Source organism: Barbus barbus (genome assembly GCF_936440315.1).
Source record: "Barbus barbus genome assembly, chromosome: 26".
In the NCBI taxonomy this organism is placed as follows: domain Eukaryota; kingdom Metazoa; phylum Chordata; class Actinopteri; order Cypriniformes; family Cyprinidae; genus Barbus; species Barbus barbus.
The window spans coordinates 2,307,777-2,331,324 of record NC_136754.1 but is presented as its reverse complement, the minus strand read 5'-3'; the positions used below and the strand labels follow the sequence as shown (position 1 = coordinate 2,331,324).

The following is a 23,548-nucleotide window of genomic DNA, read 5'->3' as shown; positions in this document are numbered from 1 at the left end:
TTGCAAGGGCATCACTAGATGGTCACTAGCGTGTTTTGGGTGGTTGCCACATCAGCTGTTTTGAGTTTTTTGGCACATTGTTATGTGGTTAGGGTTTTAGGTGATTGCTAGGGAATTTTGTGCAGTTGCTAAGGTGTTTTGATGTCCTGGGTGGTTGCTAGGGTGTCACTAGATGGTCACTAGCATGTTTTGGATGGTTGCTAAGGTGTTTTGGTGATCTGAGCGGTTGCTAGGGTGTCACTAGCTTGTTTTGGGTGGTTGCTAAGGTGTTTTAGTGTTCTGAGCCATTGCTCGGGCGTCACTAGGTGGTCACTAGTGAGTTTGGTGTGCTTGCCACACAGTTGCTCAGCTTTTTTTGTCACATTGCTGTGGTTAGGGTTGCTAGGCGGTTGCTAGGGTGTTACTAGGTGGTTGCCAGGGTGTTCTGGGTCGTTGCTTGATTGTATATTATTACTATGATTTTCTAGCCTCAAATGCTCCAGAAAAACAAACAAAAAGTCAGAATTGTAAGATATATAAAAAAGTTGCAATTACTTTTTTATTTTTTATTAAGTGGCACAAAAGTGCTTCCATAGCTGGATGAGCTATCCACTGAAGTTTAACTTATATTTCTGTGTTTCTGTCATTCAGTCTCTGGTTTAATATACGGTGCTCCTCATCCGTGGCCTGTCGGCTTTGATTTGGAGGAGGTGCTGTGATTTCCTGTTGTCGAGGGCAGAGTCACGTACAGGATGCAGAACGCTGTCGTGATCTGATCAGCTTTCATTCTTCTTATCAGATTACAGATTTTAAAGCTGCTCCACATAAAATATCTCAGTGTCGACTTATTAGATGTGTAAGATTGTGTCTCTCTCTCTCGTCATCTTCACACGCTCGTCTTCCTTCTCACATCAGACGCTAAACAAATGCAAATGTGTTTGGGCTTTTCTGTGCATCACAGCACACGCTTCGTATTCATGAAAGACACAATGAATTTGTGCCTCTGTGCTCCAGGAAAAAGGCATCTAATGAATTCAGAAACATCCATCTTTAAGCGTGAACCGTAATGAAGAGAAAATGCAATGAAGAGAGAGAAGTTTAGATGGAAATTAAGATGCGAATAGTGAATGCAGAGATGGAGTGATGGAACAAAGCAGGGTTAAACAGATGCTACAGACCTCGCCTGACCTCAAATTGCTCAGTGGTTGCTCTTTTTTACTCGCAATTATGTTGTGTTGAAATGGAGAAATTAAGGCAACCAGAAATGCTAATATTGTAATTTTACGTAAATTCATTTTTATTTTACAGGGAAATAATTCAGTTGTAATCTTATTTTATAATATTTTTAGTAATGATATTAGTATTTTGTCACATTGATATATATAGTCACATTTTTGTCTATACTGTACAAATAATCACAGCAAAAAAAATATATATATATTAAATCGTAATTGCAATTAGATTTTTTTTCCTAAAATTGTGCAGCTCTAAAAACAATTCGGTCCCACTTTATATTAAGTGGCCTTAACGACTATGTACTTACATTTAAATTAATCATTTAGTACAATGCACTTATTGTGTACATACATGTTTTTACATTGTATTTATATTTGAAAAATACCTGCATGTAATTACATCTGTAATTAATTTCTGTAATTACATTTATAATTACACTGTTGACCGATCCCTTACACCTTAACCCACCCTTAAACCTACCCTTACCACCCTAACCCGTCCCTAACCTTACCCGTATCCACCTCAATAGCAGCAAAAGTGTTTTGCAATAAAATATAACCAAAGTAAGTACATTGTACTTATTTTTTGATGTAAGTACATAGTTGTTAAGGCCACTTAATATAAAGTGGGACCAATAATTCTAGTTTTAAAATAAAAGTGAGTAGCAGCTCAGATGATTTGAAGAGAAATGTGTAAGTTTATACTGATATCTCTGACTTTGCAGCTGACTGAATACAACTCATAGTGCAGTTTGAGATACTGTTTACATCTCATCCGGATCTCTAGAGGGGACACATACGAGATTACTAAGCAAAAGGTCTCAGCTGGATCTCTGTTTAATCTCGTCGATGTCTACGAGATGCAATCTTTCCTGTAGTTCTCATCTCGTCTTGTCTGATTTTGTACAATACCTCAGTCTAATTCAAACCAAGGCAGCTCTACTGAAGTCCTGATTCGAGCCTGACGTTGAAATTACTGTAAGCGCGCGTGTACGCAGTTTCCTGCGGCCCGTGGGCTTCTGGGAGTTGATGTCTCTGAGCTTCAGTGGCTCTGACAGCTTTGAATCCGGGAGCGAGACGACGCGCTCCTAACCTGCTCCTCTGGCTGTCTCTGTCTTACACCTCCACATTAACCTTTCTCTCTCCCTCTCTCCCGCAGATGACACGGCCTATTCAGGTGAAGCCAGCTGACAGCGAGAGTCGAGGAGGTAAAGAGATTTAATTTCTACCTCACTCTATTGCTCCACACTCATTTATTTTCTCGCTCACTCTCTGATTCGGCCATTGTGTGCTGGTGATATTAGCTTTGACTGCTGTTTTTTTTACTCTGTTCAGGGGTTTACATTACAGGGTCTGTGCTTTTTAATCGATGGGATTCATTTAATGGTTAAGGTTTTGGTGCTTTTTATTGATGTGTGAGCAGGAGAGGATATAAGACAGTTTAGGGGTTGAATTTGAATTCAAACACAAGCATATGCACTTTATAGTCAGAGGTTTTATTGTAAACAAATGCACAATGTCAGATGGAGGCGTTGAATCTTGTTTATCATGCAAGATGTCATATCAGGTTGTAAATAGTTTGATTTGCTGTGCTTTGTAATAAATGATTTTACAATTAAAGTCCAATTATAGGAAGCAGGAGTTGCAAATTGAGCATATTAATGTTTATGCAAGCAACTGTAATATTTGTATATTATACTTGTAATATTTAACTGGCATCAAACATTAGCATTACAAACATGTCTGGAGATCTATTCTGTATGTTTTTCTGTTCATTCTGCATTGCAGAAAATCAAACTTTAAGTGTTTAAAAGCAAGGCAAAAAAAAGTGTTTAAAAATAATAATATTCTGCTAATAAATATACAGTACATAAAAATTTCAAATTCAAAATATATTTAACAAGTCTTAATATCTTATACTAATTTGCTTCTCAAATAAATGTTCAATACCATTCAGACATTCAGGATCAGTACAATATTTTAATGTTTTTGAGTAAAGTCTATTCTGCTCACCAAGGCTGCATTTATTTGATCAAAAATACGATAAAAACAGTAATAATGTGAAATATTATTACCATTTTAAAGAACAGTTTTCTATTGTAATATATGTAATTTATTCCTTGATGCAATTCCAAACTTCAATACTCCAGTCTTCAGTGTCACATGACCCTTCAGAAATCATTCTGATAGGCCGATTTGCTCCTCAAGAAACATTTCTCATATTACTGTTGAAAACAACTGTGCTGCTTCATATTTTGTGCAAAACATGCAACATTTAATTTTTGGCGATTCTTTGATGAATAGAAATATTCAAATATAAATATTTTGTAACAAATGTCTTTACTCGTTTGATTAATTTAATGCATTCTTGCTGAAAAAAAACCAATATCTTTTAAAAATATATATTATTTGAAAGGTAGTGTATGTTGTTTCAAGGAGATTTTTACTGTAAAACAACATAATACTGATTTTTTTGCATTGTGACTGTTTCTGAAAGTGTTCAGTGTTCAGCGTTTCTCTCTGTCTGTTGTGGGTATTAATTTTGGTTAAAGTGATTGGGTTATTGAGTGCAGATGTGTGCACAGACCTCATCCTTCTCCTGCCAAGTGCATTAGCATAAGACTGTAAATGAAATAGTCATTCGATCCACCGCTGTGACGGGGTGCCCAGGGGTCCCGGCGCTCGGCCTGCTTTTCTTAAATATACAAGATGCAGTGAGGCGGGCTTGAACGTGCAATCAATAAAATAGTAAAAAACCTTTTGCCAGCGTTCTCTCTCTCTCTGTTTTTGAAGCTTTTCTGTGTGTTTGTCAGGAGGTCGCAGGCAAACGGACATGTCATGTATCCGCATGTATAAAAATGCATGACCACAAACAGAAAGGAGCTGACGCTTTACTGGAATAAGCGTGGTATGTTTTCAATGTGATGTGACATTTCTGGGCTGACACAAGACGGAGATCTCGGTCTCACTGACACGTCATGGCATCATGCATTTGCATCTGTAGTGTGTGTATCTTGTGTGTGAAACAGAATATTGTAATAATAATGCAATGTGGTGTGGGACTTGATTCTATCCATTGGGACTGGATTGGATGTTGAAAAGGTCATGATATTTATTTATTATTTATAATTATGTATTTGAACATTTCTGTGGATGTCTGTTTCCGCTACTGAATAAAAAATAATCACAATTCTGACTTTTTTTCTTGCAATTGCAAGTTTACATCTCAAAATTAAACTCACAACTGTGAACATTTTCTGAATTTTTATATGAAGTTTCACGTCAGAATTGTGAGTTTATATCTCACAGTTCTGTGAAAAGAAGTCAGAACTTCAGGATATAAGTTTGCAGTTGTGCGAAAAAATGTCAGAATTGTACGATATAAACACAACATTGCGAGATATAAACTTTTAAAAGAGAAATCATTCCATTATAAAAACATTATGGAAACTTTTTCTTTTTTAAATATATGTAAACTGTACTTTTTAGTTCACCTTGAAATGAGTAGCTACATGGTAATCTTGTTTACCATATTATTTAAACTATATAACCACTTATACACACACAATAACAGGCAAGAATAGTGACTTTAAAGGAAGAAAGGCTGCATTTATTTGATCAAACCTACAGTAAAAACAGTAATATTGTGAGATGTTGTTATGATTTCTCTTGTAATATATTTTAAAATGTAATTTATTTTTGTGATTCAAAGCTGAATTTTCAGCATTATTACTCCAGTCTTCAGTGTCACATGATTCTTCAGAAATCATTCTAATACTGTATGCTGATTCGCTGCTGAAGAACAGTTGAAAACAGTTGTGCTGCTGATTATTTTTGTGAAAACCATTGCCTATGTAGACAGTAGAGAACAAAGCTACTGACTAGGTTATTGTCACCATTCATGAGCACACCAATACACACAGGAGAAAGGAAAAGCTTCGCTCCTGTTGAATGAGGAAAAATATCTAATTTAGAGCCGTAGCTTGCCATCCTTCCGAGCAAACAGCCTATATCTTTTGTAATGGTTCAGATGGACAAAAAAACCTGTGGCGAGAGCGTTCTGTCACAAGGCCAAATTCACTCTTCTCTGTCATAAACGGTGTTTATCCCCCGCCTGCCGCCCACTCCGAAGCAGAAATTAGAGGGATGTGTCTAAAATACCAAAATGCTTTTAGCGCCCCAAACAAAAGAGCTTTCTCGGCTTATGGCTCTCCAAATTTGAGCTCTGACATGCCAAATGCGCCGGCATTTAGAGAGATCTTTTGTGCCCTGATTTGATATCTCATTCTTTGGACGTCTGAGGAGGAATAAGCTAAAAAACAAAAGACACTTGCGAGAGAAGCTGTGTTTGAATGCAGCTTATGTGGCGATCATGCGGTGAGCTCTTCATTAGCAGAGAAGGCTAGGCTGGCCATCGCTGGCTAAAGTTCTATCTATCCATCCATCTGTCATTCTGTCAGTTGTTCTATTGTTCTATCTTTCTGTAGTTCTATCTATCAATCTATTATTCTGTCATTCTATCATTCTGTTTTATTATTCTATCTTTTATTTATCACTCTATCGTTCTATTGTTCTATCTGTTGTTCTACTATTTTAACATTCTAATATTATCATTCTCTCATTCTATTGTTTAAATTCTATTGTTCTACCATTCTATCATTTTGTTATTCGATCTATCACTCTTGTTCTGTTATTCTACCATTCTATTGTTCTATCTATCACTTTATCATTCTGCCTATCTGTTTTTCTATTGTTCTATCATTTTATCTATCACTCTACCTTTTGTTATATTATTCTATCCTTCTATCACTCTATCGGTCTATCATTCTGTCGTTATCATTCTATCATACTGTGCATCATTCTATCGTTCTATTGTTCTATCACTTTATCATTCTCTTTTTGATCGTTCTATCCTTTTATCACTCTATCATTCAAAGTTTTTAATTGATAAACTTATTTCTAGTTTAAAATGACAGTTACACGCAATTGAACGTCTTTGAATGTTCAAATAATTTTAGTTTACTTCCTTACATTCAAATTTAAATTGCAGTTCTTTGCTACTTCAATTTAAATTGATTTCAAGTTTAGAAAAATCATTCTTAATTCAGTTTTGAATGGCCCTTGTTTTCCTGCCTTTCCTGACTCATATATCCGGCCTTTGTACTTGTTACATTGCTTACTCTCATCCCTGTCTTGCATTCTTACCATATTGTCCTTCAAGGGTGTGTAAATAACTTTCACTATTGATGCTACAAGACTATTAGAGAATGTTGATCACACAGTTGCCCTGTGGTAGTTCTTCAGCCCTCAGATTTAGCTTTAGTTAGCCACAAACACTACACGCAGTGTGTTCCCTGGCTGATGTCAGTGATATTGGCAGATCGGTGGGCAGTCCAGAGTGGAAGGGAAGCTCCTGTCAATAGCTTATCAGAACACCAGCAATGAAGGACGCTATCAGATTAGCTTAAAATAATTATTTGTAATTAACAAAGGGTCAATTAGCAGCTCAATACTGATCTACTGCGCTGGGAAATGACATTTACTCGATCAGCACCTGCACTGCACCCAAAATAACATCTCACTGACAGCGTTTTAACATTTACGTGTGTGACATTCAGCCTTATTCATGAAATACAAGCAGAATGAACAGATAGATTCTATCTATTGTTCTATTTTTCTGTCATTCGATCTACCACTCTGTCTATCTATCGTTCTTGTTAACAAAGACAGTTCTATGAACTTTTTAAAATTCCTTTTAAATCATTTTAAATTGCCTTCTTGCAATCCTGCATTCTGTTTGCGACCTCAATTCGAATTCAATTAAAAGTTTGTTCTCAGTTCAATTCTAAATGATGCACAATTCTGGTTTGCATTGACATACTGTACTGGTATTTATATACCACTTTATATTTATATTTAGTGGCCCTAATACCTCTGTACTTACATAGTAACTAGAATACATTGTTACATAGTATCTACAGCTCTAATGTTTGTGTAACTACACATATGTAACAACCCTCAGAATGGTATGTGTAAGTACAAATGTGTAACAGGACATTGGTAACAACACTTTTTGGTAATGAAAGTGCAAATGTGTAACAGGACTAACAGCACTTTTTGGTAAAGAAAGTGTTACACTTTATATTAAGTAAACAATTCCTATGGATTTACCATGTAATTACTCTGATGTTACACAGCAGTGGCCAGTAAGTTAGGCTTTACATATAAATTGTGGTTGGTGTCCAGAATGCTACACTTTATACTAAGTGGACAGTTCCTGGGGAGTTACCATGTAAGTACACTAATATTACAGTGGTGCACCAACTCGAGATCCAACTCCTTCCACTTTACATATCCCTAAACCTACCCGTTTCCACCCCCTGGGTCCCATTTCCACCCCTAAACCTTTCAATTACTCTTATACATATTGTTGTTACAAAATGTAATTATATAATTCCTGTAATGAATACTGTGTTGTTACCAATGTCCTGTTACACATTTGTACTTACACATACCATTCTGAGGGTTGTTACATGTATGTAGTTACACAAACATTAGAGCTGTAGATACTATGTATCAATATGTACTTACACTGTGGTTACATACTATGTACACATCTAGTTACTATGTAAGTACACAGGTATTAGGACCACTTAATATAAAGTGGGACCCTGTACTTTCCTCAGGCAATCAGATGTGATCTGAAACAAAACTATGCCGGATATAGTCTGTTTCAGCACCAAAATCATTATAATTATTATTTTTATAACTGTTTTAAACACTTTGACCTGATTCAGCATGTGCATGGACCAACACATAATCGTGGACACACTCTTGATTTACTCATCAGTAGAGGTCTAAACACATCATCCATTGTTATTAAGGATGTAGCACTTTCTGACCACTTCTGTATTTTCTTTGATATAATGATGTCTGCTACCACTGAATCTAGATCTGTCTCTGTCAGAAAGAGATGCATTAACGAGAGCACTAGTGCACTATTTATGGAGGCTATATCTTTAACACCAAGCATTTCTGCAGACTCTGTTGATCTTCCCCTTGATTCCTTGAACTCAAAAGTTAAGAATGTTATTGATGATATTGCTCCTGAAAAAGTCATTAAGAGGAATGGCAGACAGAAATTACCCTCGAGAAAATCAACAGCAGTTCAGAGCATGAAAAGACAATGCAGAAAAGCTGAGCGGATGTGGCGGAAGACGAAACTCGAAATTCCCTATAGCATCTATAAAGACAGCCTTCATGCTTTCAATGTGGAACTAGCCACAGCTAGACAGACCTTCTTCTCAAACCTTATAAACAGTAACTTAAACAACACTCGCACTCTTTTTGCTACTGTTGAGAGACGAACAAACCCCCCAAATCAGATTCCCAGTGAAATGCTCTCCGACAGCAAATGCAATGAGTTTGCTTCCTTCTTTTCTGAGAAGATCAATAATATCAGAAAGGAGATTGGCACATCTTCAAGTTATGCCGAGGTCACACAGATTCGACCGCAATTTCAAAAAGAAGTAACTAAGTCTGTTTTTGAAGCAATTGATAGCAAAATTTTGGAAGAAATAGTACAGCACCTTAAATCGTCAACCTGCTATCTTGACTCACTTCCCAAATCTTTTTTCAAGACTGTGCTTAACTGTTTAGAAGCAGATTTCTTAGAAGTGGTGAACGCCTCACTTCTTTCTAGGACTTTTCCAAACTCCCTGGAAACTGCAGTTGTTAAGCCCCTTCTGAAAAAGCTCAATCTTGATAATACCATATTGAGCAAATATAGACCAATATCAAATCTTCCTTTCATAGGTAAGATTATTGAAAAGGTAGTTTTTAATCAGCTGAACAACTACTTAATCTCAAATGGATACCTGGACAATTTTCAATCTGGTTTCCGAGCGCATCACAGCAAAGAGGCAGCGCTCATTAAGATAATAAATGATATTCGGTTTAATTCTGATTCTGGCAAAGTATCAGTGATGGTACTACTAGATCTTAGTGCTGCGTTTGACACTGTCGATCATAACGTACTTCTAGAGAGACTGGAAAATGGTACTCAAATGGTTTAAGTCATACTTAGAAGGGAGAGGTTATTATGTGAGTATAGGAGAGCATAAGTCTAAGTGGACGTCCATGACATGCGGAGTCCCACAAGGCTCAATTCTTGCACCACTCTTGTTTTGCCTGTATACGCTCCCACTAAGTCAAATAATGAGAAAGCTATGACAGCTATGCTGATGATATCCAGATTTACTTAGCCTTATCTCCAAATGACTACAGCCCCATTGACTCCCTCTGCCAATGCATTGATGAAATTAACAGTTGGATGTGTCAAGTCAGAAATGTTGGGGTGATTCTGGAGACAGACCTTAGTTTCAGTAGTCATGTCAAAGCAGTAACTAAATCAGCATACTATCATCTCCAAAAAATTGCAAGAATTAGATGTTTTGTTTCCAGTCAAGACTGGAAACTTGTTCATGCTTTTATCACCAGCAGGGTGGATTACTGTAATGGTCTCCTCACCGGCCTTCCCAAGAAGACCATTAGACAGCTGCAGCTCATCCAGAACACTGCTGCCAGGATTCTGACTAGAACCAGAAAATCTGAGCATATCACACCAGTCCTCAGGTCCTTACACTGGCTTCCAGTTACATTCAGGATTGATTTTAAAGTACTTTTACTTGTTTATAAATCACTCAATGGCCTAAATACATTGGATCTAATACATTGCATATATGCTCACTGAATATAAACCTAACAGACCACTCAGAGCATTAGGATCGAGTCAGTTAGAAATACCAAGGGTTCACACAAAACAAGGGGAGTCTGCTTTTAGCTATTATGCCGCACGCAGTTGGAACCAGCTTCCAGAAGAGATCAGATGTGCTAAAACATTAGCCACATTTAAATCCAGACTCAAAACTCATCTGTTTAGCTGTGCATTTGTTGAATGAGCACTGTGCTACGTCCGAACTGACTGCACTGTATTTTATGTATAATCATTTTTATTTCTAACTGTTTCAGATTCATTTTAAATCAATTTTTAAATCATTTTAAACTATTTTAAATTTCTGGTTTTATTGTTGTGATTATTTTTTTTATATATGATCATTTTACTTCCTTTTATGTATAGCACTTTGAATTACCATTGTGTATGAAATGTGCTATATAAATAAACTTGTCTTGCCTTTTTATCATCAATGACTAAAAATCATGGAGAAATTGAAAAAATGTGAGCACCTTTTACCACAATAATTGTTTATTCTTAATTGAATTATTAACATCAACTATTTATTGAGTACTCGTATCTCGACATATTGGTCTTGTGGCCATTTTATAAAAAAATTGAGGCTGTATATGCTTTATGTTACAGTATTTTTCCCACAGTTGCTATGGCAGCATGAAACACTGAAGACTGATATTATGCACTGTGCTGATGGAAGGAAAGTACGTATCATTTGCGGTATGTTCTAATATCGGAGTAATGTTACACAAATGTGGTAAAATTGCATCATGATCCTTTTCCATTGTCACATACTGTTTGCATTTGCATGTAGCTAAATGCATTCATTTTGTATAATGCGTTTAAAGACTGCAGTGGCAGCTTCAGTTCCCTCTCCTCTTTAGTCCAAGGGATTGTGTGTAATACTAGCCCAAAAATAGTTCAGGATAATTTTGGCATACTGTTTTCAGTGTTTTGGGGCATATAGTAAGTGAATGGAGATGCAACCTAAGTGTCTTTTCTGGTAGTTAAATGTCATGTGCACCTCCTGCTCTGCTATCGTAAGAATTCCCAATAAAGATTTGACCTTTACCATCTCGACCTGATCGTTAACCAAACGTCTCATTCATCACAAACCTCTATTTGCCTCTGTGCAGTGATAAAGCGTAGTGGAGTATTGATTAGCGGTGTAATGAATCTACTCATTGTGGATGGGTGGGGCTCGCTCTGTTTCCTATATGCAATTATCTTGGTGATGTATGATTGTGTGTCTGCGTGCTTGTGTTTGTGTAACGCTCTTATCATCGGCTCGTGCCTCATTGAGACTACAGTAAAAGTGCTGTTGTTCCAATCTGGCAACACTGTTATAATGAAGCGAACTCATTTGCTGAGCTCAGGGTTTAGAGATCTCATTCAGTCCAGCAGGCCTGGAGGACAGATTTACATGATAACAGCCCAAGTGGAGGTCATGTACGGTAGTACGGTTCAAAACATGAGGCAGTTGTACAGAGAGTGATATTGATATCTGCTTCGCATTTGGTTCTTCTCATTATATGGTTATGGATCCAAAGGTTTTTGCGGTGTCAACCTCGTTAGAAATATTTTATTAGCAAATGAATGTCATGCTACATTTTAGAAACAGACAGAAAAGATAAAAAGAATATTATAAAGCAGAATTGTTGAATGCGGTAGAACTGTATTAACTATGACTATCTAAAATGAAACAATGTAGAACAACATAGAATAGAAGCATTTAATACAGAATAGAATACCTTTCAAAAGTTTGGGATTTAGTATGAATATTGTTTTGTTTTTTTTGTGAAAGAAGTCTCTTCTGCTCACCGAGACTGCATTTATTTGATCAAAAGCAGTAAAGTCACTAAAAAATTTAAATATTATTACAACATTAAACAGTAGTGCTGCTTCATATATTGTAGAAACTGTGATATATTTTCTAATATTATTTGATGAAAAAGTTTTTAAAAAAGCAGCATTTATTTGAAATTCTAAAAAAAATTACATTTTAAATATCTATACTGCCCTTTTGATCAATTGAATGAATCCTTGCTGAATAATCAATTCTGTCAAAAAAATATTTATTTTGAACGATAGTGTATACATGAATAGAATTAAAAATAACAGTCCAAAGTAGAATATAATAAAACCATAAAGAAAGAATAGAACCATATAGAATAAAATAGCACAAAATAGTACTGCATAGTATAAAATATAACTCTAAGAAATAAGCAATATAACCATTTCTATACAACTTTATAGAAAATAAAATAGCCAAATAAAACCATAAAAATAAAATAACAGCATAGCTTATAACCGAGTAGAACTAAAAAGTGAGAATAGAGCGACAGACTAACAAACGGGTAAAATAGCTGGTGTCTTGTCTTTTTCCTCAGCAGGGTGAGAATAACAGAAGAGTGAGTTTGACGGGGAGGAGTGTGAGATGAGCTCTGGGTGATGCAGTCACTGTGTGTGTGTGTGTGTGTGTGTGTGTGTGTGTGTTCTCTCATACAGCAGCTACATCAAAGGGAAATGTTATTATGTCTCTCTCTCGCTCTCTCTCTCTTTCTGGCTGGCTGTGGCCCAATGTTTGATTTTATGCCCTAGTTTTGGAGAGCCCTTATCTCCGCTCACCCTTTCTGCCTGTCGTTTTTGAGCGCCGTCCTGATTCTCTGGGCTGTCTTTAGGATTGATACCACTGAGAGACAGACAGATGGAGCGAGAAGGACAGAAACCGAGAAGGAGAGACTGTGTGTTTCCACAGATTAGCTCTAGTGAGCTACCTTTCTGTCTACTGGCTACACAGACAGCATCCTGACTGAGATAAAAGCTATTCAGTGACTGATTTGGACACTCTACATACACACCAACTCACAATTGCTTCCAGTAGAGTGTGATGTTAAAATGGGAGACTGTTTCCACCACAGAATAAAAAAATAAAAGAGGTAATTGTGACTTATCTCAAAATTCTGGCTTTTTTTTCTTGCAATTATGAGAAAAAAGTCTGAATTCCGAACTTTGAATTTAATTCTTACAATCCTTTTTTTTCTTAGAATTGTGACTTTTCTTGCAATTCTAACTTTCTTTTCTCAGAATTGCGATGTTAACTCACGATTGTGAATTCATGATATTTTTATCTACGTATAAACTCACAATTCAGAGAAAGATTTGAGAGATGTTAACAAGTTTACAACTTTCAGTTGTGAGATATAAACTAGCATTTCTGAGAAGAAAAGTCAGAATAATTCTGTCTTGGAAACAAGCTTCCATAGAATTATGAGATGAAAAAAATTTAATTACCTTTTTTATTTTTTATTTCGGGTAAGAAACAAAAAAAATAGAATTGCAAGAGAAAAAAAAACTTGAGAATTGTGAGAAATGTCAGAATTCAGAATATCCCTCAACTCTGACCGTTTCTCTCTAAGGCCCCGTTTACACTAGTGCGTTTTCATTTTAAAACGCATAAACTTTGCTACGGATATACGCCTATCGTTTACACTACTCCGGCGTTTTCAAGGTCAAAAACGGACACATTTGAAAACGCTGCAGACCCTGTTTTAGTTTGAAAACACCGGGGTTGCGTTTCAGTGTAAACGGACCAAAACGGAACTTTTGAAAACCATGGCGTGGCTGCCTTGACGACCGTGTAAACAATAACAGCATGCTCGTTATTGTACCCATAGATACGTATGGGTAGGTTCCCCATTCGACCGCTCCAAGCATGCAGACACGTCCGCGATTTAAATAATAGGGAATCTACCTATACTTATCTATGGTTGTACCTGCATAAATGGTCGTGTGACATGCGTTTTCGGTTGTGTAGTGTAAACAGAGATCGTTTCTGAAACGCAGCGGAAACGCCAGTGTAAACGGGGCCTAAATTCTGAGTTTGCATCTCACAGTTCTTTTTTTTTTTTGCCACAGAAAGAATAAAAAATAAAACAGTGATTGCTACTTTTTATCTTAATATTATGATTTTTATCCCCTCACAAATTCCATGTGTTAGCATGTTGCTACTCAATTATTGAATAAGCCAGAGTATTTAATCGTAATTTTCTTGTCTTTGAGTGCAAATCAAAGTATATTTATAATCAACAGTTCTCTTTTTTCAATCTTGAACTGATTTTTTCATAGTGCATTTTGGGGATAATCTCCTCCATAAAGGATGCTGCCTCAGATTTGACCAATAGAATGTACTTAGAAGGCAGCATCATTTTGCTGCCTACCTTTCTGTACAGCCTTCATGTCTATGATGAATTGAAATGCTGTCTATGTAGGCAGCACACTGGCTTTCAGAACGGAGCGGTGCTCTCTGCTCTCTTTCACTTTCTCATGTGTTTCATTTTCTGCTGTTATTAAAGTGGTTGGGTGTGATATAGGAATCCGGTTGAGTCCCGTCCCTCAAAGCTCTGAGAGAATGATGCTAAACGAGTCTCTCCATGAAAACCCAACCCCCTTCTCTCTCTCTCTCTCTCTCTTTATCTCTCTTTGAAGTTCACTCCATTTGACTGGCTGCTACATCATTTATGTCCAGTTCAACGAGCTCGAAATACATTTTAATCACTGTACTTATTCACCTGTCTTCTCTCTTTTGCATGACAAAAACTATATATTTATGTTGCCAAAAGAGCACAAAATAAGTTAAATAAATTAAAATAATAATAGTTATATACTCCAAATACTCAAGTAGTTGTGTGCTCAAAATAATTATAATTGAGTATGATAGTATTAACAACTAATATTAACAAGTGCAATAAAAAAAGAGTTAAAAAAATATTTTTGTATGTTTATTTTTCTGCAATTTTATTATTGAGTTTGCTATGTATGTAAAAATCAAGTGTACAAATGTAATTTTATTAAGTACAATATTGAAATAAACAAACAGCGAATTTAATTATTAAAGTGTTAAATCTGATTTTGACCTCAAAATGAGAGAGATTTTAGGTTACATTTTTAATATTTCTAGCAGGGTTATTAAAACTAAAACCATTTAAAAAACAATTGTCTTACTTTAAATAATAATAACACTCAACTGTGCAGTTTACATAACATTAAATAAAATTTAAATAAAAACGAAATAAATGAACTTTAAATGAAATAAAATAAAAGTTGCCAAGTAAACATTTCTCATCTTCATTTAGTTTAACTTTATGTACTAAACTACAACTAGAACTGAAATAAAAATAAATAAAAACTATAAAACAACATAGAAAAAAACTAAATGACTAAAACTTTAAATAAACTCAAAATGAAAATGTAAAATATGACATTTATATATACTGTAAATTTTATATAAATGTATATAAAATATTACATTATATTAGCTACTTTTAGAATTATTTATAGAATTTTTCTAAAGAATGTTTTACTAATCTTCCTTAAACATTTTCTGTCATGTAATTGTTTATCTTTGTGTGACATTAGCATGAAGTTGATTTTATATTCTCAAAAGTAAATGTAAGTAGGATGGTGGTTTCTTGGTTTAAGTCAAAAGAGCCCACTCAGCATAGTGTTATTATCACTAACGCTTGGTATGAGCCTCAGATACATTTTCTACATGATCATTTGTCCACTTATTAATTGATTTCATTGACAGGTCATTGTCCAGCTCCTGTAGATGGGCTTGCACGCGGGCAGCGGTGCGTGTCTGCTTTGGCCCGTGTGATTGATGGCATTTAGAGATGACATGAGCCGAGAGGTCCGGCTTCGGTCATTAGCGGAGTCACCAAACAGATGACCTGACACATTATGGCCGTAATAAAGAAAACCTTCATTTTCTTAGCTATTGATCTACAATCAAAGCAAATGGCCTGTGCGATCTCAGAGACGTGCCTTTGGCCTGCTCTCGGCCAATGCTGGATGTGCTCCTGCGTTCGTCGGCCCGTGCAGGACTCACTATGGATCCCTGAGGTATACAGAGGAAAATAGGGCCACCTATCACAGCTGTCCATGAGCTGGTAATGGGTTTTTTTGGGGAGTAGCAGTAATAGATGTGAGGAGAACAGAGGAAAATGGATACCAGAGGAGGGGAGAGACATTACAGAGTTTTACTGTGCGTTTGGGAGCCATTCTGAAACTCCTCTGCGCCACAGAAATAGTAATCGTCTTAGAATGCTAAATAGGCACCTTGAAAACCCTCATCAAAATCTCAGCGTGGTGCGTTCTCTTTTTCAAATCCTACATTTTTCTTTTATCCGTGTTCCTTGTGATTCATATTTTAGCGAGTGCTTTGTTGGGACGGGTGATGCAGGTTTCTGCGGCTCCAGAGACGATATAGAGAGGAAAGGAAGGGAAAGACACAGTGGACTCAACCAGGAGCAATCCACTTGGGTTGATCAAATGACTATGATGAGTAGTACACAAGCTCTGATGGATGGACTGGGAGTGACATTTAAAAATTAAATCAACAAATCACCTACTTTAGCACCTTTGAGAGGGGGTGACTTGGTCGAATGCTGATTGGTTGCCCCCATGAATGAACTGTCCAATGGCATTTTAACTCATTTTACAAATAGATAAAGAAAACATTTGGCAGCAAAATGACAACTTAAAAAAAAAAAATGCTAATAAAAAATTGGGAAAAAAAGAAAAGCAGCTGGCTTAGTGGTAATAAATAAATAAATAAATAAATAAAGTTTTTCTAAAATGCTATTTAAAATTATTAATAGCCTACTATTTTATTTCTTTATTTAACTGTTATTAAAAATATATATTTTTGTATTTTTTTAAAACATTAATTAAATAACAGTTTTACATCTTTTTTTGTTTTTCAGTTTACAAATAATTAATTTTAAAGATTTTATTTAACTGCATTTATTTATTTTGAATGTTTAGGTTATGTGTAAGTGTTACTCCCAGTCCTTTATAGACCCAAGGTTGGGTAAGTTTTTGTTGTAATGCACAACAAGTCAGACCTAAACTTTTGTGTTGATGCTACAATCCATAAATTATAAGGTATACCGAAACCATGTAGCTTTACTTTTTACTAAGAGGTACTAACTTTCCTCTTAGTATTGGAAACAACAGACCTTGTTCTTAATGTAATGGTTACTGTTCTTTTACTGGGTCAAATAACTACATAGTTAAAGAGAGTTCGGAAACACTTTACTTAAAGCCTTTATGTATAATGCATTATACAAGTAGCTTTAATGCATTAATTATGCCTTGTAATGCACCTTATAATGTATTATACAACCTCATGAATAATTGTAACCACAGTTAATACATTATAACAATTAGCAATTCATTGTTACATTATGCATTTTAAATTTGGTTCTAATTACAACAAGATATAATGTATTATGAATAAGTATAATGCTTTGTATCCTTTAATAACCCTTTATAATGCATTATAATGCACTCAAAAATAAAAATTCAGTTTTGTTTACTCACCCTGATGTTGTTTCACACCTGTATGATTAAACTGTAATATATTTTGAAAAATGTTGATGTCCAACAACACTGGACTCCATTGACTTTGACTATATGAAAAAAAAAACTGAGATCGTATTTTCAAATTATCTTCCTTTATGATCCACAGAAACAATAAATATTTGGATGAGTAAATGATGACTGAATGATGATTTTTGGTTGAACTACACATTGCCCTGCAGCTAGTTTCATAAAAAGCACAAAACACTGCAATGTCCATGCAGTCTTTATTTATGGCAAAAGCGAATGGAAGTTAAGGCTAATTATTGTGAAAAACTTCCATCCAGACGTCTGGTCACTTTAAGTCTATCATGTCATTCGGGGTCATGCTGTAGAACCACCATTAAAATCTCATAATCAAAGCACACACAAATGAGGACGGATATTTGTTATACGCTTGTTAAACTCTGACATTTTGTTCCACTCTTTAAGGGTCACTAGACCCTTAAAGCTTTTTTAATCGCATGGAAAGATTTGCCGTACTATGTTCTGTTAATGATGCAAACTGTGGCTAATTGTACATTATGATTGTATTACGGTCTGCATCATAGATTTTGTTATAGCTTTTAAGTTAATTGGCTTGTGATGTATTGAATTGGACAGAACTAGCTGACTGAAACACAAATGTGGGTTTAGACTGGTTATTGCTTGCTCTTTCAAGAAACCAATACCGTCTTAATGGAACGGCCATCGCTGTGTAATTCAGTCGAACAGTCCTGCTTCTTTGAACACAGACCATGATTTTATAGATTTACCACTGGTCGTTTTAACCTAGCAAGCTTGTGATAGATCACATTAAATTGCAAAGATTTTACACTACTGTTTGGGGTGAGTAAGATTTTTTTGTTAACAAATTAATACTTTTACACAGCAAGGATGCATTAAATGGATCAAAAGTGAGAGTAAAGACATTGATAATGCGACAAAATATTTTTCTTTCAAATAACCACTGTTGTGTTCGCTATTCATCAAAGAATACTGGGGGAAAATATGAAGCATCACAACTGTTTTCAACATTGATAATAATCAGAAATGTGTCTTGAGCAGCAAATCAGCATATTAGAATGACCACTGAAGACTGGAGTAATGATGCTGAAAATTCAGCTTTGCATCACAGGAATAAATTACATTTTTCAATATACTGCAATAGAAAACAGTTGTTTTAAATTCCAATAATATTTCACAATATTACTGTAGTGTAACATTACATTTTATACAACGTCAAAAATATCATAGTCAAAAACATTTCCCTCTCCATGAAGCTTTGGGTGAGAGGAAAATAATTCCAGAGGCAGAGTAAATTATTACCGTTATTGCAAGCATTTATTTTTTCTTTAGAATAACGTGAACTGTGAACATGTATTAAAAAAATATATAGCAGGGATCTCATTGTGATGCAGTTAGTGTCAATTCATGTACTTTTTATTGCTTTCATTGCATTGCATCATGTATGTTGTTAGCCTGCTGACTTGTGTGTTGCATTATACATGGTGTTGGGTTAAATTTTAACATGCAGAGCGCACAGCAATCACTGCAACTCAACAATAAGGATCCTTTCTGTCAGTAGTTAATGTATTTATTTGTCCTATATACTTTTTCACTGTCTGCCCCTCAAAAATGTGAAATAAATTATGTAAATGTTTCTTTTACAGGCAACAAATAGTTTAAAGTGTTAAAGTGTTAAATCATTGTATTACTGTAAGTCTGTTTGCTGCAACTGCACATGATGCAAAATATTACTGATTTGCTTTTATTGTTTTCAACCCATTTAAGGGTTTCCAAGACACTTAGAAATTAATTTTTTAGCCCTTTCACAAATCAAGGCCTAAAAAATTCATAAAGCCATGGCATTAATTGTTGCATCATACACTGCAAAAAATGTGTGTATGTATATTCCTCAGCACTTTTTGTTTGTTCTTCCCCCAATACAAATAAATAAAAAAAAAAAAAAAAAAATTAAGATACATTTACTTGAGAGGCAAATTGAACCTATGATGTCTTGTTTTCTGATAAACTGTGTGAAATTAAGTGACTTTATGCTTAAAACATGAACAAATATCTGTCAATGGGGAACAAAAATTCAATTTTGCCTCGAATTAAGTTGAATTTTGGCAGAGATTTGTTATTGCTTTAATTATAAACTTAATTTTGATAATTTTCTCAGAAAACAAGACTTTTTATTTTATGTCTGTTTGCTTCTCAAGTATATATATCTTGATTTAAAAATCTTTAGATGTTTGCACTAGAAAACAAGACAAAAATAGTGATGAAGAGCATTGCTTTTGATCAGAAGGTACAGTAAACAGTTATTTCCATATTCTAGTTAAGATGTTTAAAAAAAAACGAATCAAAAAGTAATGGAGATCTGTTCAAACTCTGAAGCATTGCTAAAACGAACTACATTTATAGATTATTGAGTTCCATTCAATATATTCCTTAAATTGTTTGTACTTGGTCTTAAAAAGTCTTAAATTTACCTTCTTAAAATCTGCTGTAAACCAGAAACACTCACATCATGTAATTCAGCAGCATCCGGTGAGGTGACGAGTATTGCTCGTCTTTTGTACGGCGAGGTGTAGCTGTCGTTCTGTTCGACGGCTCATAGATCTGAGTTATAGATGAGGCGCTGTAGGTGCATGTGTCTCAGCCCTTCTGTTCTGACTTCTCCAGCCTTCTGTCTGTAATATTATCCTGCTGTGATGGGATCTGGCCAACAATATGCCGCTGGATTTCATCTGTCTTCACTTCTGCTGTGTGATATGCTGTCAGTACTGACAATTTACTGCTTCTTTTTGGCAACAAGAGTTAATCACCAACCCAATTTTATTTTAGATTTTCTATCATTATTGTAAGATATTTGTCTTCTGAAAATGGCGTATTAATTACAAGGCTGGTAACAAGACATTATAAGTTATATTTTAAAGAGCCTATAACCATTTTGATAGTTTTCTTGCTTTAAAACACAGGCTGGACCACATATAGTTTATATAAATAATGATGGTGATAAATGATCATAAATAATAAAATGCACAGCCAAATGCTTTAGATATAAATATTTTGATAACTATGGACTAGCTTACTTTAAAAGCCTCTTAACTGTATAGACATGGGTCTGGTTCTGTCTGTTACTGTAATTTCTCATTTACCTTTAGTACAAGAACTGAAGTACCTGCACCAGTTTGCAGCACAACCCTTTAGGTAGTTTAGTAGGGTTTTTCCTTAATTTAAGGGGTTTGTTGTAACCATCTGAAGTATTCACCTTGGTGAACTCTGTGAAATAAAGTGTTTGCTCAGCATTAATGACCTTCTCAGAGCTGTGTTTGTTGTTGTGTGTATTAGCAGGTAAATCCAGCCTCACCTGTGTGTTCTGAGCTCAGCAGGGTTGATTTGATTTCATCTGAAGGGTTTGCAGTGCAGAGAGAACATTCAGGCTCTACTGACACTGCTGTGTATGTGTGTGTGTGTGTGTGTATGTGCGTGCATGCGTGCGTGTGTGTGTGTGTGTTTGGAACTGGATTTGCAATCCTGTCACCAGTTGAACTACAGGTATATTTTGTTATTCCAAAACAGAAAAAGAAACAAGGATGTTTTATTTACATTATAAAACAGATATAGTTCTGCTTCTGAATCTGATTGGATGAGCTGCTTAAAGGCCAGATATACACATCTGAGTAACCACATAACAGTGCCTTGGCAATCGCCCACAGCTACTGTACCTCACAACACCCTAGAAACACCTATCGCAACAATTTTACACCCTAGAAATCATGCGCAGCATCCTAGCAACCACGCAAAACACCCTAAAAATCACACAACATCCTATCAACACTGGGAACTATCCACATTACTGTAGTAACCATGTAACAACGCCCTACAAAATACTCGCAACACCCTAGAAACCACCCACAACACCTCACAACCACTTAACAACAACCTAAAAATTACTCAGCACACCATAGCAACCATGTAACAACACCATGTAAACTACCCACAATACTCTAGAAACCACTTAACAATAAGCTAGAAACCACCCAAAAACCCCTAGCAACCACCTAGCAATGCCCTAGAAACCACTCACAACACCTCACAACCACTTAACAACACCCTAGAAATCACACACAGCATCCTAACAACACCCTAGAAACCACCCACAACACCCCTACAACCACTTAACGACACCATAGAAATCAACTATTACACCCTTTCAAAAAATTTAACAACACCCTAGAAACCACTCACAGTGTCCTAGCAACATGCTAGAAACCACCGACAACACCCTCACAACCACTTAACAACACCCTTGAAACCACTCACGGCATCCTAGCAACATCCTAGAAACACTCACAGCATCCTAGCAACACCCTAGAAAACACCCACAACACCTCACAACCACTTAACAACACCCTTGAAACCACTCACAGCATCCTAGCAACATCCTAGAAATCTCTCACAGCACCCTAGCAACACCCTAAAAATCACACAGAACACCCTCACAACCACTTAACAGCACCCTAGAAACCACTCAAAGCATCCTAGTAACACCATAGAAACCACCCACAACACCTCACAACCACTTAACAACACCCTTGAAACCACTCACAGCATCCTAGCTACACCCTAGAAACCTCTCACAGCATCCTAGCAACACCCTAGAAACCACCCACAACACCTCACAGCCACTTAACAGCACCCTAGCATCCTAGCAACACCATAGAAACCACTCACAACACCTCAAAGCCACTTAACAGCACGTTAGAATCCACTCACAGCATCCTAGCAACAATCTAGAAGCCACCCACACCTCATAACCACTTAACAGCACCATAGAAACCACTCACAGCATCCTAGCAACAATCTAGAAACCACCCACACCTCATAACCACTTAACAGCACCATAGAAACCACTCACAGCATCCTAGCAACACCATAGAAACCTCTCACAGTGTCCTAGCAACACCCAAGATACCACCCACAACATCCTCACAACTTCTTAGCAACACCCTAGAAACCAGTCACAACAGCATCATAACAGTGATTTTGTATGAGCTAGCACTCGTAAAATGTTAAAAATAATTGGGTAAAAATAAAAAAAATTTCCGAAAACAAATAATAATAAATATTAATCATTAATCTAAACTAATTAATAATTTAGATTAATGATTAATAATTTAGCTGTCGCAGTTATCCATGTCACAGCACCTGATAACTGTAGTAAAACCACTGCACCACACGGCCACTGTAATTAGTGATCAGTGCATGTGTTAGCTCTGTTCTCTTGATGCTAAAGTTAACTTTATCGTGCTTTTCTCTCCACCTGTCAAGTCAAAAGTGTGTTGATGTGGGTTAAATGGGGTAGCGCTTTCATTTAGCTGCAACACACACACCCTGCTGCGGCTTCATTCACTGACGTTCTCTGTCATCGCTTTTAAAAACAAACAAAGATAAAAAGCCCTGGCGTTCACTCCGGTCCCATCTGACTGCTCTCTGAGCAAACAAAACACACCCGACATGATGAAGGTGTAAACTACCACTCCACCTGTGAGACGCTTCTGTTTGTAGGACAACTGTTTAGCATATTAGAAAAATATAACCCGGGGATAGAACAAAGTCTGTTTATCTGTTCAAGAAAAAAAAGGGGGAGGGGGGATTTAGTAGCAAAGAGGGAAAAGGGTTTGTACGTTCAGGCGTTTGCAATCCTCCGTTTGAGTACTGCTGAGAAATAAAGGGGCATATTTGTTTGGGCTCTCAGTTGTGTCAATGTTTAAGCCTATTTACAGCTTTTAATCGGCTTAGAGCTTCCCCCCTCATCTCTCTCTCTCTCTCTCTCTCTCTCTCGGAACAACAAAGCATTTCTTGAAAATGTTTCGTGCATTTGCGGTACTGCTCCTGTAACAATAAATCAGAGTACTGCAGCAGGACGATCTACTTTCGAGGTTTAATTTAACAGTGTGATTTTGTACAGTAGATCATTCATTCAGCTCCATTCATCTCCAGATCTTTGAAATATATTGTTTTGGAGCCCATTCTCACAGGAAGAGCCTTGTTTCAGAAGATTTCGCAAAGCCTCTGATGTCTTTGGATTTTAGCATGTGTTTTGATGCTTTGAGATAGAAATAGTCTATACATGCAAAAAGATACATGCTGAAATATTTAGTGGTGT

At 36.1% G+C, this 23,548-nt stretch overlaps 1 protein-coding gene across 1 annotated transcript in view; it reads left to right on the top strand.

Annotated features, from left to right (window-relative positions):
* LOC306846067 (CUGBP Elav-like family member 5) overlaps positions 1-23,548 on the top strand; it is a gene marked incomplete at both ends in the record, with an annotated part of 166,484 nt that overhangs the window by 81,523 nt on the left and 61,413 nt on the right. Inside the window, one exon of the mRNA XM_079379160.1 lies at positions 2,374-2,422. Within this exon, the coding sequence (XP_079235286.1) occupies positions 2,374-2,422 (49 nt within the window). The remainder of the gene's footprint in view (positions 1-2,373; positions 2,423-23,548) is intronic.